This window comes from Pseudonaja textilis, chromosome 3 (genome assembly GCF_049901715.1).
Source record: "Pseudonaja textilis isolate UNSWEBS1 chromosome 3, rPseTex1.2, whole genome shotgun sequence".
NCBI classification, from domain to species: Eukaryota; Metazoa; Chordata; class Lepidosauria; order Squamata; family Elapidae; genus Pseudonaja; species Pseudonaja textilis.
In genome coordinates this window covers 102,151,494-102,169,755 of record NC_141992.1, presented here as the reverse complement: position 1 = coordinate 102,169,755, position 18,262 = coordinate 102,151,494, and the positions used below count along the sequence as shown (strand labels likewise).

General features: G+C 37.0%; 1 protein-coding gene across 5 annotated transcripts in view; it reads left to right on the top strand.

Annotated features, from left to right (window-relative positions):
• Nucleotides 1–571: 571 nt before the first annotated feature.
• Nucleotides 572–18,262, top strand: part of PRRC2C (proline rich coiled-coil 2C) — a 79,361-nt gene continuing 61,670 nt past the window's right edge. For 4 of the 5 annotated variants that reach the window (XM_026703394.2, XM_026703392.2, XM_026703393.2 and 1 more), the window contains exons 1-8: nt 572–700; nt 8,214–8,365; nt 9,239–9,416; nt 10,633–10,742; nt 12,581–12,718; nt 14,701–14,942; nt 17,477–17,556; nt 18,104–18,237. In XM_026703394.2, the coding sequence (XP_026559179.2) occupies nt 8,251–8,365; nt 9,239–9,416; nt 10,633–10,742; nt 12,581–12,718; nt 14,701–14,942; nt 17,477–17,556; nt 18,104–18,237 (997 nt within the window). In that variant the 5' untranslated portion in view covers nt 572–700; nt 8,214–8,250. The remainder of the gene's footprint in view (nt 701–8,213; nt 8,366–9,238; nt 9,417–10,632; nt 10,743–12,580; nt 12,719–14,700; nt 14,943–17,476; nt 17,557–18,103; nt 18,238–18,262) is intronic. The other variant, XM_087930506.1, reaches the window with a different exon arrangement.

Genomic DNA, 18,262 nt, shown 5'->3' with positions numbered 1-18,262 from the left:
CACAATACAGGAACGTTTAAATGACTAGTTGTGCAAACAGTCCTTGCAAGAGACTCAAAAAGCCAGACAATAGTTGTTTTTTAAGGTTATGCCTGCCAGGTGGAGGACCCGAGAACAAAAACCTGTCAGGTAACTCTGACCTGTTAGCCTATTACACAAATATCAAAACAACACAGAGTTCTGTGATACAGAGTTTTAATACATTTACCTTCACTTTGATTTTGTGGATTTTGACGACTATGAGGTGCATGGAGCAAAGTACGGTGAGAAAATGTAAATACGTTTGATTGAGAAGTGTGATAAAAAAAGCATCGGAAATAAACAGGATTGTTAGCCCGTTTAGAAGATAAATCGCTAGATAATCATCACAAATAAACTGCAGAGGATCTTGAATTTTGTCTGTGGATACGCCGGTAAAATTGAGCGTGGGGGAAAATTGACTCCCTCTTTGTAGAGTGACCTGCCTTCGGAGGTGCAACAGATACTCAAGCACTTTTCCTTTTTACTTTTTCCGCGGCTCCTGTGGGGGGCGCCAGCGAAGAGACTGGCGCCGCCACCGGCACTGTGGCTCAGTCACGTGGGGAGCAAGCGCTACGTGCGTGTTGAAGTCAGACGCTGTTAGGCGCCGCCGGTTTGGCTATTCGCCCGCCATTTTGGCCCGCTCTGTGTGAAAGCAGCTCGAGCGGTCGCTTCGGCCTCGGTAAGTGGGATCTCGAGGCGGCGTTACCTGGCAAATAGCGGAGGGCGAGGGCGAGAAGGAGTAGGGGGATGGAAATACGGTGCGGGCGATCCTTAAAAAGGCTTCGGGCAGGGGGAATCTCCCGCTGGAGAGAGTCGGGTGGCCCGCGGCGAGCCCCTCGCGTCCTTTTCCTGCGCCTTTTCTCCCTTGCGCCTTTGGGTCTAAGGGATGACCTGGGGGAAGACCCACGCCTCGAGCTGCCCATTTTACTCCTTACGCAGGACAAAAGGAAATTGGGGGGAAGGGGAGGGGGGGCAGAGAAGACCGCAGGAATCGGAGATCCCCCTCCCTTTTTTTTTTCAACATCCGGTTTTTCCTCTTGAAGGTTCCGGCGTCTTTTCCTACCTTAATTTCTCCCGATCCCAATTCTCCAGAAGCCTCGATTAGTCCTTTTATCCTCACCTTTCCTTCCTCTTCCGGCATTTCTCTCCTTTCAGATTTGTTCCTTCTGGGGTACATGAGTAACTTACGTGACAAAGCCTGGCCTAAGATTGCTCAAGGCTGCTGTTCCTGGACTTGTGCAAAATTTGAAAGTGATTTATGGTGAGGCAAAGGATAACGTTTTATGGAGTGGAGCTGGTAATACAAAGTTGTTGACGGGAAAAATAGGAGAAAAGAATAAAGAATATTATACATGTTCGCTGCCTTGAATTACTTAGAAAGTAATAAAAGATGGGATTAAAATCTAGTAAAACAACCCATTCAGATCAGGCGAATTTGCTCCTGGCAGGAAGGAAAATTGAGTATTAAAGAGGAATCTGAGAATAACAGTTCAGTTATCAAATAGTGTATATGATTGTCTGTAAAATAAGACATTCCTTGCTGGTCATCTGGATGTGGAGGTCATCATTAGAAGCCATTTTTTCTGGAAAAGTACAGAGTTATTTTCCATTTGAAATATGCATTCCAATATCGTTCATGTTTCGATTTTCCTGTGGTTTTGCTCAGCCCTTTAGTAGTTTTATGATATGACTCCTTGGTGGTGATATGCTTTTCCTAGAAGAAATTACAGGCAACTGCCACAGAATGGATGAATTTGTAAAAGTGGTTATCAGCCCTTTAAGGTAGTCCAGACAATCATCAACCATGTGTTTTAACATCTTTATTATAACTTTACAATCTGAAAGCATTGCTCCTCTCATTTTCTTTTACTTTCCAGAAAACCAGGGAGAAATTTTTCCAAAATGCTTCCCACATCCTTTTTCCTTTTGCGTGCTGAGATACCTTTTGCATAACAATGATCTAATCTACAGCTCTTCCTCTTATCCTCCAAAGTCATTCTTGCATACATTTGGAAGTTTAAGTCTCACTTTGTGGGATACCCCAAAAAATATAGGAGGCAAAATGTGACTACCTAGACAGTTGTCCCAAAGGTGCTATTTTTTTCTTTCCAAAAAAGCAACTGGATTTCTTGGGATTTTTTTTCTTTGAAAAAGTTTTGCTTCTTATCCAAGAAGCTTTTTCAGACCTGGATGGTTAAGAATCACCATAGACATCCATATGAAAACAGTTGCTGATAAACAAATAAGACTTCTTAAAACTATTGTCCTAATCACAGTAATACCCAGGTAAATTAGTTGAATTTTTCACCCTTATCATTTGACTGGTTTTGTCATTGAGAGCTCTGTTTTATGAAGTATGGGCTAGGCACCATATTTGTTCTGTGGTAGCCTACACTTAATGGAACATTCTCCATCCCTGAAGTATGCATAGCCACTTTTTTATTACTGTACCATGAATAAGCCAAGACTGTTATTTCAGCAAATTTTTGATTGCTAGTCATCTGCCACATTTAACTTTCGGTTTTAATATGTATGTTTATTTTGTGTAGTGTAATATGCTGTCTAGAGATCTCCAAGATTATAAACATTGTAAATAAATCTTAAGGCTTTATTTTTGGAACAATGAAATGTTCAAGGCAATCTCTTTTACCTTGTGGTTATTTGGGGAGAGGGAGAGACGGCACTATTAGAAAAACCGGCACTATCAGAAAACCTGAGGTAGAAGATTCTCGGTATTTTGTTTTTGGCAAGATTATATGTTCTTTTCTCATTTCCTTTACTTAGTGGCTTTGTGTGAATATTTTTGAATATCAGTTGTCTGAATGCAGTATATATAAACAATCTCTGCTGCCTTTTCTTTTTTAAAAATAAATTGTATTAAGTTTTTAAATTTTTAAAAAATAAAATAAAACTTTATACATTGTTATCAACATCAAGACATCTTTTGCATCTCTACTGCCTTTTCTCTGTCATTCGCTGCTAAAATAGTTAATCAAGCCTGTATGTTGGTTGAAGTCATGACTGCAAACTAAACTTCATATTATATTAACAGGTCTTGTATCTGGTTGTTCTTTTGTCCTGAATACTTATGTAGTTCCTCTTTATTGTTAAATCTGAATCAGGTAAGATTGAAAATCATTTTCTGATCTACACTGCTCAAAAAAATAAAGGGAACACTTAAACAACACAATGTAACTCCAAGTCAATCACACTTCTGTGAAATCAAACTGTCCACTTAGGTAGCAACACTGATTGACAATAAATTTGAGGAGGAGGCCATAGGAGGGCAACAACCAAGCATCATGACTGCTACCTCCGCCTTTGTGCAAGGAAGGACAGGAGGAGCACTGCCAGAACCCTGCAAAATGACCTCCAGCGGGCCACAAATGTGCATGTGGCTGCTCAAACGGTCAGAAACAGACTCCATGAGGGTGGTATGAGGGCCCAACGTCCACAGGTGGGGGTTGTGCTTACAGCCCAACACCATGTAGGACGTTTGGCATTTGCCAGAGAACACCAAGATTGGCAAATTCGCCACTGGTGCCTTGTGCTCTTCACAGATGAAAGCAGGTTTACACTGAGCACATGTGACAGACGTGACAGGTTCTGGAGACGCCATGGAGAATGTTCTGCTGCGTGCAACATCCTCCAGCATGACCGGTTTGGCAGTGGGTCAGTAATGGTGTGGGGTGGCATTTCTTTAGGGGGCCGCACAGCCCTCCATGTGCTCGCCAGAGGTAGCCTGACTGCCATTAGGTACCGAGATGAGATCCTCAGACCCCTTGTGAGACCATATGCTGGTGCGGTTGGCCCTGGGTTCCTCCTAATGCACGACAATGCTAGACCTCATGTGGCTGGAGTGTGTCAGCAGTTCCTGCAAGATGAAGGCATTGATGCTATGGACTGGCCCACCCATTCCCCAGACCTGAATCCAATTGAGCACATTTGGGACATCATGTCTCGCTCCATCCGCCAACGCCACGTTGCACCACAGACTGTCCAGGAGTTGAGGGATGCTTTAGTCCAGGTGTGGGAGGAGATCCCTCAGGAGACCATCCGCCACCTCATCAGGAGCATGCCCAGGCGTTGTAGGGAGGTCATACAGGCACGTGGAGGCCACACACACTACTGAGCCTCATTTTGACTTGTTTTATGGATATTACATCACAGTTGGATCAGCCTGTAGTGTTTTTTTCCACTTTAATTTTGAGTGTAACTCCAAACCCGGGCCTCTATGGGTTGCTAAATTTGATTTCCATTGATAATTTTTGTGTGATTTTGTTGTCAGCACATTCAACTATGTAATGAACAAAGTATTTAATAAGAATATTTCATTCATTCAGATCTAGGATGTCTTATTTTTGTGTTCCCTTTATTTTTTTGAGCGGTGTATATTGAAAGAATCACATTCAGTTTGGATAAAGTTGATCAAAGTGAACTACAATGATGTAGGGAATATTTCAAATGAAAGGCTCATTTATATAACAGTAAATTGGGACTCTTAATAGATGGATTACTCCTGAGAAGATTATAATTATATGATTGTTATCTTGATTACAGAGATACATGTTATTTTAAGTCAATCTTCTTACAACTCAGTTAATTATAAACCTAGATTACAAAAACTTGTTTCAAGACTGCCAAGTTGGTAGTTGTTTCAAACCTACATGATAAGTAATTATAAACCTCAAAGAGTTGGAAGTAATCTAGCAACACACATTAATTTTACAATTTAGTGAATAGTGAGGACATAGTCATGTTGGTATAATTAAGTTGAAATTGTGTTCAACCTCCACATGGAGTGAAATTTTATAGAACTAGTGATATTAAAGAAGCTTTCATTTATTCACTCTTTTTTCATGATATTTTATTCCTGTAATGACCTTATGTCTAGGATATAAAAATTCTAGAGCTAAAAACTCTTAACTTGAATAAGTTCTCTGTTGAAAAGTTAAGAACCAAATGTTTCTCTGAACAGTTTCAACATAATATATGCAGGGATTTCCCCCCCCCCCTTATATACTTAACTCCTCTTTATGCCACTTAACCTTGCAGCATTTAGATTATTCCTGATATTGGATTATAATATATCTTTTTTAATATGTTGACTTTCATTTTTCTTATTTTTTTCATGAAAAATTATGGATATTTTTGCTTCCTCCCACCCTGGCAATTAATTTTCTTTTTAAAACAATTCCTGGTAGTTTGTCCCTCTTTAAAAGTGCCATGTTAAATCACATTATGTGAATTAAAGTACCTTTATATAGAGAGAGTTCAAATATTTTTGAAGCCGTGACACCTACATCTCTCCTTTGTAGATTATTTTATATTAAAGCAATGATGCCTGCCCCAAAAAAGGAGGCTCTTTTCCCAAATTAAGTTAATTTTAATCAAGCTTTGTACTGTATTGGCTAATTCTATGCTTTTTTTTAAAATGTGATGTTTCAATTCCTTGAGGAATTGGGTTTTCATATTTTGGCAGGAAAGTAAGAAGGTAGTGGAAGTGATGTTTTAATAGTGCAAATGCTTGAGCAGAGGAAAATAACTAGTCTGTTAGTGAATAATGATCACAGAAGATCCATATTATTAGAACCAGAATTTAACATTGATTAGCAGACATCACTCACATATTCAAATATTTATGCAAATATAAAAACTTTTAAACAATGGCATATATTACGTAAGTTTAAAATCCACAGTGTGTACTGCAATAATCTGGTTTCCCTGGACTATGCAATATACTTATTAAGGAAGACAGAAGCCTCAACATAGAAGTACAGAGAAAACCCACAAGTAACCAGATGACTGCAAAGAGTATAAAATCCTTTCATTCCCCACCATTCAATCAGAACTGAAGAAATGTCTCGGGTGAGAATGTTTTCAAGAAAAAAACCAAGAATGTCCACTTCCCTTTGGGACAACCTTGACCTGGATGATTGGGAATATCCATAGGCAGTTGCCATTGCTTGTTCCAGTTTTAATAGTTTTTTTCCTCTCACTTCACTTTTTTTTTTTTTTTTTTTGGAGAACAGTCCAGCACAATCCATCATCAATGATACAGTTGATGACTCAGTCAGGGATTAGGACCTGGCCAACTCCTACTGGTCATTTTGTGCTGCTGCAATCAATTCTTTCTCCATCACTGGTTACAGCTCTTGATGGCCATTTTGCCTTGAACCGTATAAGAGGCTGGAAACCTTGGTTTTTGCAAAGCCACAAGAGATATTGGCCATGAAGGCAGTGCACAGTATGCTGAAATACTTTCCTGTATCTCATAGCCTGAAGCAAAGTATTTGAATGTATCTGTTCGGTTGTGCCCTCTGTCAGCTACTATTCTATATGTAAAATTCCATGTTTGAAAACTATTCATTTATGTACTGAGAAAGCTGACGGTGAAATAATGATATCCATTTAGCTTACAGGTAAGCTACAGAATGGTCTTTGCTTAAGATTATAAATATTGTTTCAATTTGGAGACAAATTCCTCCAAGAGTCCAATTGCCAATACTGCTGTAATATAAAGAATTTATATTACAAAGAATCCTCTTTGAAGCCATCCATGTTCAACAGATAATGACTAATACATTAGACAGGCAGTCCATTTTTATGAACTTTTGATTTCTGTAGAAGTATTTTCAAGGCTTTTATGGTTTCACAGTGAGAAAGATTTAATGTTTAATCACAGTGTATGCATTTGCCTCGATGTATTCTGCTAATACTGCTATTTGTTTTTCTTAAGACTTTTGTATTTAAAAGAGATTTTATACTATGAAAATCACTCAGTAATTACAGTTTCTTACATGATTGAGTTGTAATTTCGTATCCTTTTTAAAAAAAAAATAGAACAATCAATGCAGATGAACATAAGAACAATATTGTTATATAAAATAATAAAGGGATTTCTTCAACTGCATCTCTAATTAGATCGTTCTGTAATGGTATTTGTTGTTAACACACTATTTTCAAGTTCCTGTAAACTTAAGAATATTACACAGTGTATTTTTCCTAAAATTCCATTTGGAGTTTAGGATGCTGTTCATACATTACAAAAGCAAAGTCGATTTTATGTATGCTATTCTTTGCAGACTGGAAGTGCTAGGGTATGCTCCTTGCATGTGTTATATTTATCTTATATCTTACTGTATGAAATGTTCTTCTAAATCTGGCGGTGTTATGCTATGTTCTGATGCTTGTTTACTTGGTGCAAGACCTTACAAATTACCCCACGATGTACTTTAAAGCAAATCTAGTCTTTCTATGTTAAATTTGACTTCTGAATTAAATGTTTTAAAAGCTATTCACCAATGAAGAATGGAAACACTCAAGTGCAAAAAGTTTAAAAGATTTGCTAGGGTTTAGATGAATTAAACTATCTAGATTAATCTAGATAGATTGACATAATATGTGAGTGAAAACCTACTTTCTGTTTTCTATAGTTGAATCAGACTATAACGTATCTGATCTCAAATACTTTATGGCAATGGAAACATTTTGAATTTATAGTCTAGCACACTGGTCAGCAAACATTTTTTGTAAATGATTATATCCATCTCCCACAGTAGTTGGCTTCTGAAAGGCCACTACCCTTACCCTGGACCAACCCATCCTCCGCTCCACTTCTAACCCCAGAAGCTTGGTGGAGGCTCAGGCCTGGTGATCTGCTACCCACTTTTCCAACCGGTTCTCAGCTGCAGATCATGTAAAAGCAGATGATGGGCCAGATTTAGTTTTGGACAATAACTTGCTGGCCCCTGGCCTCAAAGATTGATACTTGGTTTAAGAAAATAGTGTATCTGTAGAGAGTTTGATTATCTGAACTTTGATGTATAAATCTTAATGTTAACTACTCCAAATGCATGAATATAGATTGATTCAAGCACAAAGTTACTTGGAAGCATATTAGTAGCATTCATTTTAGATTGTCCTATCACTTTGATACATGATACAATATTTTGATATTTGTCTCACTGTTACTAAAAAATCAGACTTTTAACAGGATTTCTGCAGCACACTTAACAATTTCATTATTTGTTATGCTATTTCATATATTGGAAAGAGCTACCACAGAGTTTTTTAAGGAGCAGCTGCACTACATTCTGAATATCCCAGTTCTCATGATAACTACATTGTTGCATGGATGAGTCTGTGTTTTTTAGGTTGTTTTGACTAGTCAGTTTATTGTTTCTTTTCAGGGGGTGAGCAAGGAGATTCCAGACTCAATGAACTGAAATGTCTGAGAAGTCAAGCCAGAGCACAAAACCAAAGGACGGGAAAACGAAGTATGCAACACTTAGTTTATTCAATACATATAAAGGAAAAACTCTGGAAACACAGAAAACTACAGGTATGTTTGTTAAAACTGAACATTTCCTACCCATTTACTGGGTCTTGGTTGGTTGTAATTTTGTTTTGTGCAGAAATATCAGCACTTAAAGCATTTTAATTTCAGGTTTTCAATTTTGCAACATAGTTAATTTACACGCCTGACAGTTTTATAGTTAATACTCAGATATTTTTAAATAATGATACTAAAAGAACTATCTCTTAAAAAGCCTTGTGGCAAGATTGTACATAAATACCAGTGTGCTTTGTCTTTTGATAATCTGGCATTGAGTCCATGGATTTCATCTGTCATCTCTTAAATATTTGTGTTTGATTTGTATACATTTTATTTTATTACATTGTTCATTTTTATGAATATTTTAATGAAAAACAGTTTACATCCATAAAAAATAATACAAGTGTACTTGAGCAACAAATTCACAGTGAATACAAGTTCCATAAGCAAAGAAGGGAAAAGGAGAATTTCACAATTCCTTTTGTAGTTGCTGCTCTTTAAAAGAGAGCAATAAACAAAAATAGAACTAATTTATACTTGATTTAGGAAACAAAGTTCTCTCTATAAATATCATAGCTCAACATTAAACTTTTATGATGTTTTGTGTTGTTTACTATTTTTTTAAAATAAGACTATAGAAGAATGACCAGATATTTAACGTGCTATATTCACTTGTCCCAAAATTAATTTGGAAATCCAGAGTTTTATTTTTCTCCTTCACTATTTGCAAATAAGTGAGCGGGTAGGAATTTGTTCCTAGTTTTTCAATGGCCAGAAATCGAATTTTTGATAGTATTTTGCCAGGATTTTTTTTCAAAATAAAAGGAGGAGTAGAAATATGAATGCATATTATCCGTTCACAATCTCTTTCTTGCATAGTTACAGCTCGTCATGGATTACAAAGTCTTGGGAAGGTTGCTGTTTCACGGAGAATGCCCCCTCCAGCTAACCTCCCTAGTCTTAAAGCAGAAAACAAAGGCAATGATCCCAATATAAACATTGTGCCTAAGGATGGCACAGGTTGGGCTTCTAAACAAGAACAACATGAGGAAGAAAAGTAAGTTGCACTACAAATCATTCTTCCTGTTATTTATGCAATGTTTTTAGCATATGCTATGGAGTGTTAAGAATTCTACAGGTAGTCCTTGCAAACCATTCATTCAGTGACCACTTGAAGTTACAATAGCAATGAACAAATAGTAGTTATGGATGGTCCTTGAAGTTGCTGCATCCCTGCAATCACATGATAAGAATTTGGATGCTTGGCAGCCTGCCTAAATTTACAACTGCAACACTGGTCTCAAACTCCCTCCCATATCTCACCTTTTGGGTATCTTGCTTCCATTTCTGCTGCCTATCTCTTCTGCCCCGCCCCCCCATCACCCCCAGGTGACCTTCACCGCCAACTTCCTCCTGCCAAGGAAGGGCAGCTACTGACTCTTCACAAGACCCATAATTAATTATTAGTAATAACATTAATTATAAATTTTATAAGAATTTCATGCAAATGCTAGCACTTTAGTTATCTTATAATTTATTACCTGTGTTTCCTCTGAGTAAAAAGAAATCAAACCCCTCAATTTCATTCTCATCCCATTTGGGAGATAGATATGATTATAATATTGTCTGCATATAAAAGAGATGAAATATGCAGCCTGCTAATATGGGGTATGATGAATGAAAACAGAAGTCCTGTCATGTCAAGTATAATTAATTACTTAATTATAAAAGATGCTTCATCAATCAATAATTTTTATAAATGGATTGTGCAGATATGAGAAGGATTGTGTCTTTTGAAGCATTGATAAGAGCCCATTCTGGGGTATTTCAACCTTTAATTAAAGTTTCCAGATTTTGTGGCATCAGATAATTTTTTGTTTGCTTTATAGGCTTGTTTGTTCATTTCCACCATGAAAAAAATAGATGAATGTAAATTGAAATTAGATGTCATCATTCTTTATGCTAAGAACAGTTTGTATCATATAGTTAAAAATATATAATACAAACTATTTCATGCAAATCTTGATACATTTTCCTGAAGTTCTTCCCTTTTATTTTGTATCAAAGCTTTTGAAATAAGATTGTTGATATAAATTGTGCTAGGAGAAATATTGGGAGCTGCATTCATAAAAGTGTTCAAATAAGTTGTTCTGCTCTTATCATAGAAGCTTTTTTTAATTATTTGAAGATTTGAATTCTTTGTTAAAATATGGTCTGCAGTTATTATGTTAGCCATTTTCTCTCAAGCATTTTCAAATTTATCTTGCTTTTAGACAAGCAGAAGTCCCACAGGTGCAGCCAAAACCTGCAGCTCCTGTTCCTCCAGAGGCTCCTCCTGTTGTCAAATCGTGGGCTAATACCAAACAGGGTGGACAGGGTGATGGTAAGTGAAGGAAAGATGGACCAGTCTAGCCAAATAATTCTGCATTGCAGAATTTACTCTAAGACTTATTATTTCTTTCATTTTCGTGTTTGGGTAATATTAGAGATGTAGTAGGATCAGCTTTGAAAATTTCAAGTGTGTAAGAGTTGCCTTCTGAAGAAAAACTTTGTCATTAAAGGATGAGAAGGTAGTATTCATAGAGTGCAATATTGCTAAAGTGAAAATTGTTTTATTGGGGGGGGGGATACACCAAAATGCTTGTATGAGCACAGATCAGCTGGTTTTTGAAGGTCTGTGTCTGATCAAAGTATCTTCCAGACTGAAGTAGTTTGTAGATAGAAGCCAGGAAAAAAGGGCCAAGGACATTGATGGCAGTAGCTGAGAAGAAGGAAAACACTGGGGAGATTGAGGAGTCCATTTGGCTGGGGAGCATGTTGCATTGGGGAGAGAGAAAAGAAGCTTGGAAGCTCAGACCAGTGAGTTACTGTGCGGTGAGAGTTGCTGTGGAGAAGGAGGAATTAAGAGATAACTTCATTCCCTCAGTTTGCTTTGTTTACTTGCTTTGTCTAGGCTTCAATTATTCTAAAGCACCAAAGAGGTGACATTGCCAAAGTGATGATCTAAAACTATTTGGAAGAACTTTTAGAAAGGATTTTGCTCCAGTGTCCATAAAAGTGGACACAAAAACACTTTTTTCTGCTTAGTGCACTCTCCCCAAACCAGAGCTATAAGTGATTCAGTCCTGGATGTGTGATCTGTGTCTGAACAGTTGATGCAAAAGAGATACTGCCCTTTAGGGAGCTGTTGAAGAATGCTAAGGAAAAGCTATTTTGGTCATTATGTTTTGTATATGTATTTGTTCATGTGTATGGCTACTGCTGCTTCTGTGGCCTTGAGAGCAGAGAGAGAACAGAGTTCCTCTAAGCACATAGTGGGAAGTATGAAGCTGGGAAGGGATTTGTCAGATAAGGAAATGTCAAGTTACATGCTTGAAAGCTACAGTATTTTTATGTTGAGTCTTCTTCCATCTTGCAAAATTTTAGACTTACAAACAATTCTACATTTTGGTCTTATGATGCTGATTTTAAATTGCAGGTTGGCTTTCTAATAGCATGATTGTGAATGAGACAGCTAATCCACTGAGTTGGTAAATGGGCTTAGTGTAATTGATCTCATCCACCTATCTCCCTGTGGGTAATTGGTCCAACACAAATTACAGTGGGTCTTAAAAGTTTGTGAACCCTTTTTAATTTTCAGTATTTCTGCATAAATATGACCTAAACGTGTTGTGATCTCTTAAAACTACTTTATTTATTGATAAAAACAATCCAAAACTACACGATAAAAGCATAAAAATCTAATCACCCCCTAGGCGTGTCTGCGTGCATGTGTACATACATACATATATACACACATACATAAATACATTCTGCATGCAGTTCTGGTTGCCATGATATCAAAAAGATATTAAGACCCTAAAAAGAGTGTAGAGAAGAGCAACAGGGGTTTGGAGGCTAAATCATGCAATGAACAGCTAAGGCAACTAGGAATGTTTAGTCTAAAAAGAGAAAGATTGGAATGACTTGATAGTTGTCAACTTGCCTGCTGGAGATTTTCAAGAAAAGGTTGAACCATCTTTTGTCTAGGAGGGAATAAAAATTCACACCTTGGGCAGGGGGTTGGACTAGAAGATCTCCAAAGTTCCCTCCAGCCCTATGACTCTGTGATTCTAAATCTTTTGAAGCAATATGAATTAAAATATATATTTCTTGTTTAAATATAAGAATAAAAGAACATTATGTGCAGTATTGACTTAGATTTTTTTAAATAACTTTCAGGTCCTGGAGTTCCAATAAATAGTTATTTCCAGCAAGAGTTTCCTAGTTTGCAGTCAGCTGGAGATCAAGAAAAGGGAAATAAAGAAAAAGATGCACCTGAAGAGCCTTATGGTCCTGGACCAAGTTTGCGTCCACAAAGTAGGTTTGTCTAAAATAATCTAAGATTATTGTGGTTGTGGAGCTCCTTTTTATCTTCGGGAATGCTGTTTTTTAATATATGTACGAGACTTACCAAGTCGTCTTAGACTTCAGCAGCCTTAATAAATTAATAAATAAATTTAAAAGTTCTTCATAAAATTCAGTGTTAATTCACATTTGATTCATGTCAAAATTAATTTGCAAAGAATATCCTGGGATGATGTATCTAACTAAGATTAAGGATTTTAATCTATTTAATTTCATTAGTTGAAACCTCATCTACAAATTAATATTGCCTCTTTTATTTTTGGTTACCCACTAAATTTGTAAAAGAGATCTTCAATCACATTCCCTATTCTGATTGGTAGGTTTGAATATCATTATGGTTGCAAGTGGTTGATTATTTCTTTTAACACAAAACAAAACAAATCAGCAAAGATGAACAAAGACAATTTATTAACCATCTGAACTTTTGCAACCGTGATATTGTAACCTAACTGCAGCACAATTTGTTGGCACACTTGAGACTTCATAACAAACAATAGTTTGTGTCCTTCTTATGTTCTTTAACTGAAAAGATTTAAAAACGTGCAATGTATAATGCTTGTCAAATAAAAGGGCGAAGAAAAGATGGCTCTAGAAATACTGATAGATATGTAGGAGTTAGTACCACAGGTGATCCTTGACTTAACAATGGCAATTGGGACCAGAATTTCCATCACTAAGCAATGTCATAAAGTACAACTGCATGGCTTAGTAATGGCAGTCCTTGCAGTGCTAGTTGCTGATGTTAACTGAATCTTATGGTTGTTTGGCAAAGTAATGTCCTACCCGCTTCCCACAACAAAAGTCAATGGGGAAGCCAGCAGCATGTTTCAAGTCCCAAGCTAGCAGTTAGGTAGGTAGCTAGTGCTTGATGGGAAAGGCAATGAGGAGTATGCATGGATTTGGGGGAAGCATAGCAAGCATGCAAGTTAGGGATTGCGCATGGAAAGGCACAGCAAGGATAGGGGAAGGAGCACAGGCAGTTGTGGATCAGAGAGAGAGCACAAGGATCCAGCTAGGTCTGAGAAAGGTGAAAGGTGGACTTTGGGAGTATATAGGCGGCCAGTGTGGCACAAATGCAAAGGTGCTGAAGAAGGGTGCATGGGTGGGAGAGAATTATCTTAGCAACTTGTGACCTTCCCTGCTGGTTTCCCCATTGACTTTCTGGACAAGCTGGCAGGGAAAGTTTCAAAGAGCAATCATGATCACAGGATGCTGGAACCTGTCATTAATAAGTTGTAAATAGCTGGCAAGTCAGTTTAGCCTAATGGTTAAAGCACCAGGTTAGAAACCAAGGTGCCGTGAGTTCTAGTTGTGTTTTACGCATGAAAGCTAGCTAGGTGACTTTGGCCCAGTCACTCTCTTAGCCCAACTTACAGTGTTGTGGGGAAAATAGGGAGGAATATTATGTGTGTTCATTGCAGTCGTGTGATCATGGAAGTGCTGAGACAGCTGGAACTCTGAGGACTGGTCATAACCATTCATTCAGCACCACTGTAATTTTGAACAGCTACTGAACAAATGGTCATAGGTTGAGGACTACCTGTACATTAGCAAAGATTTCTGATTTCTGGCTTTCTGAGGATTGACAGTCAGTTTTTTTCCTGCTAGCAGGGGAAAGTGCACTGCATAATACTAGAGATTTCCAAAACGGAGATGTTCCAAAAATATTGATAGATGCTAAGTATGATGAGGCAACCCCTTTTTTGTAAGTCTGATCCCACGCTTTGTAGTGGTCAAGAACAACAAACTGTATCACAAATTTTATTTTGATTTTTCAGTTGTCAATTGGGCAATTGTCTAGGTTATATGGCTCCAGTTTGGGCTGCTTTAACTCTTTTCAGGCAGTGGAAGTGTGGTTTTTGGAAGAGGAAAATAAAACTGGCTACTATGTTGGTACAGCACTTCAGAATTGGATGTTCCTTTTTCCAATGCAGATGTTGCTAGTTGGAGAGAAGGTGGAGGCAGAAGTTTAAACTCTCCAAACTCTCCAACTGATCAAGAAGCAAAACCTCTTGTTCAAGAAGATGGTAATATGCCTGGACCAACAGAACAAAGCGATGTCCTTAAGGTTCCAGAAAAGAAGGAGATAAGGATAGCACCACCTCCCCCACCTAAGATGAATGGCCAGCAACAGCCAGGGATCCTTCCTCAGTATAGAGGAATGATACCACCATATGTAAGTCTGATAGATCAGATTCTTGCCAAAATTTCTTTCACTTCCAAGAGTCATGTTATAAAGAGAGTGGAATGAGGAGGGCAAATTATTCCTATAGAGCAAGTAGCAGCATGACCTGTTTGCTGATTTAGATTATATTTAAGCAATAGACAAAGTGAAACAATAATAACCTTTTTAAAGAATCTTACAAAACATAAAATTTTGAGAAAGAATGTTTATAGCCCCAGGATTCAAAAGGTATCTTTTGGTTTATGACCAAATTAATTGAAACAGAAGCACCACCTGGGCCATGCATGAAACAAACAAAGAATATTTTACTTCAGCTTGGAACAAAGCACCCCTCTTTTCCCCAGAACCAAGCACCTCCACTTCCCTCTAAACATTCCAACTTAGCTCATTCCAAAGGAACAAAACAAACCTTTTCAAATTTCTGGCCATTAGAAACATGGGAAATCAGAACAAATCCATAGCTCCCTATTTTTTTAACTCAAGGCCACTAGTACCAGTATAAATAGATGGTGATTTTTCCTACAATTTACTCTAGTAGAAGAAAAAAAACATAAAATAATAAAACAAATTCTTTGAAGTCCCTCACAACTCTGATAGAAGAGAAAACACAACATTCTTACTGCAGAACAACAGAATTAATCTTCAGTTAGCAGTTATTTAGCTTCTAAAAACAAATAACGTTTAGCAGCTCTAAGACTGAACCCCAACCTAAACAAGTAACACTATTGCACACCCATTGCTATGATACTATAAGATTTCTTTAAATGTTTTTGAACATTTCATTGGCAGGATGGGAAGAAGTTGTGCTGATTTCAAAACTGGCCTATTCCTGCTTAATTTCATGGATAATGTGGGTTACCATTACACAACAAATTTTTTAAAAAGCCAGCACACTGCACTCCTCCTATTTTACCAGGCTCTGCTGTCAATAGTATCATTTATACCAGTGGTCCCAACCCTTTCTGGCACCACGGACCAATTCCAGAAGAAAAATTGTCTTCTACCATCTGGGAGGGCTGACGGTGGAGTTTTGAGTGCAACCTAGATCCCGCACACATGCAGGTGAAGCTTCACTAGCATATCTGTCACTTACCTGGCCCAATTCCTAACACTAGGGTTTGGGGATCCCTGATTTATAACACATGAGCAAAAAATACTAAATCTATCCTTACAATCAGCAATCAAGCCAGTGCCTTTTTTCATTTTTCTAAATGGACCTCAAGGCTGACATCAGTATGATATAAGAGGCATACATCAACAGACCAGCAACACAGAAACGTCTCACACTTATCCCTCTAGACACGTATCACACTTGTTATTGTTAGTCGCAAAGTCATGTTCGATCCATCACAACCCCATAGCCAACGTTCCTCCAAGCCTTCCTGTTCTCTACCATCCTCCGGAGTCCTACTAATCACACTACACATGGAAAAATGGAAGAATTTTTAACTCAATTATAGAACTAAAATGTATATTAAATTTGAATCATTGGGCAGGAATATCTTTTTCAAATACATGAATATACAAACTGCCTTCAAAATGACCATTGTTTTGAAACTTAGTATAGAACATAATGAATCCTCCAACTGCTAGATCAGAAGCAAGCCAGTTCTATCTCTTTTCATTTCTACTCAAGAACAAAGTTCTTGCATATTTAAATTTTGTTTTTGTCTTAATTGCCATAGTTTGCTTTAAAGTTTATTAAGAAAATAGACCAGACTATTTTGGATAGATCAATTATTTAATCTATTATGATTTATAATCTGGCTGCATGAGATGTCAGAAATGTTTTTCAATTGTATTAATTGAAGTTACAGAAATTAGCAATTTCAGACTATTGTATCTTAGCTTAATATTCTAAGATGTAAATAATTGTTTTGCTTATGAAGGCATTCTACGTGTTCCTTTCCTGGTTGACTAAGCAGTTATAGAAATGTTTCAATTATACTTTTGCAAAATACTGGACAAAACAAGTCAGGAAAATAATGATATTTCAGAACTGACAAAAATACATCTGATTCATAGTATGGTTTAACACCCTGCCTGACATTATCTTAAAGTGATTTTGTTCCTATTGGGACCCTATGATATATCTATCTCTTCAGATTTAGCTGGAAATGTGAAGGCTGACCAAAGGGACTGTACATGTTCACTAATTATTTTGTTCATGTAATTGTTCATGTAATCACGTAATCTTATGAAGCTAATTTACAATTGTTAAAATATAGCCATACATTTTCTGAAATTAATAGATCTGGATGAAATGCAAAATGCATGTTTATAAGAGCCATCAAATTTCAAGATGATATACTTCTGCATAAGTTTGCTATGTAAATTAGTAAATTCCTTTTTACTTTTTAAAAACTTAAATAGTTATTAGTTTAAATTTTCATATGGGAACCTATTTATCTTTGTTTAGATTACAGTTTGGCTTGTGCATAGCATTTATGTATTCATGCAGCCTATTTTTATGTATAACTTTCATACAGATTTAGTTATTACTGATCTAGTCTTCTTTTCTTTAGATGCTAAATCAGTACCCTAAACTAGCATATCCAGCAATGGCAGGTCCCAGCAGATTTCCTGCCCCATCTGAGAGCAGCAGGTGAGGAAGCCAATTGCTTTGTTTGCTTTGTTCCAAAATCAGTTTGCACTTGGTACTAGAACTAGATTTGCTTATTAACTGTATAATTATATATCCAGAAAGTCAGTCATTGTGCATTTACAGTACATTATGTGGCTGAAATTTGTAATTTCTTAGCAGACAATGAGACCTCAGTATATATACCAAGAATTTTAGTTTATATCTTCACTGACTCCTAAAGATTGATTTTAGCTTCTAGTTAAAAATGTACTTCAGTATTTTTTCAGCACTGTGTTAAACCAATCCTTCAATCATTGGAAGAGTCCATTTATCCATTGACATCTGATCCCCTGCTCCATGCAAGAATTCAGATTAAACCATTTCTTGATAGATTGCTTTAGATCTATCTAGTATCTCAATTCATCTATTTAGATAAATCAAATCCCTGCTTAAATATGCTGTATGAAAATAATCCTGCTAATATAATTTTCTCTCATTTGTTATCTAAGTTGAGTACCATTTTCTAAGTTTTAAATTCAAATGTGTTACATGTTTTCTCTTTTTCTAGAAACCCAAGAGGAAGGGGGCCTTCTTCACGGAACTCAGAAACTGTAGAACGTCCAGCAATCCTAAGTGCTAACGAACTCAAAGAACTTGATAAATTTGATAATTTAGATGCTGAAGCCGATGAGGGCTGGGCTGGTAAGCAATGTAGATCTTGATATAC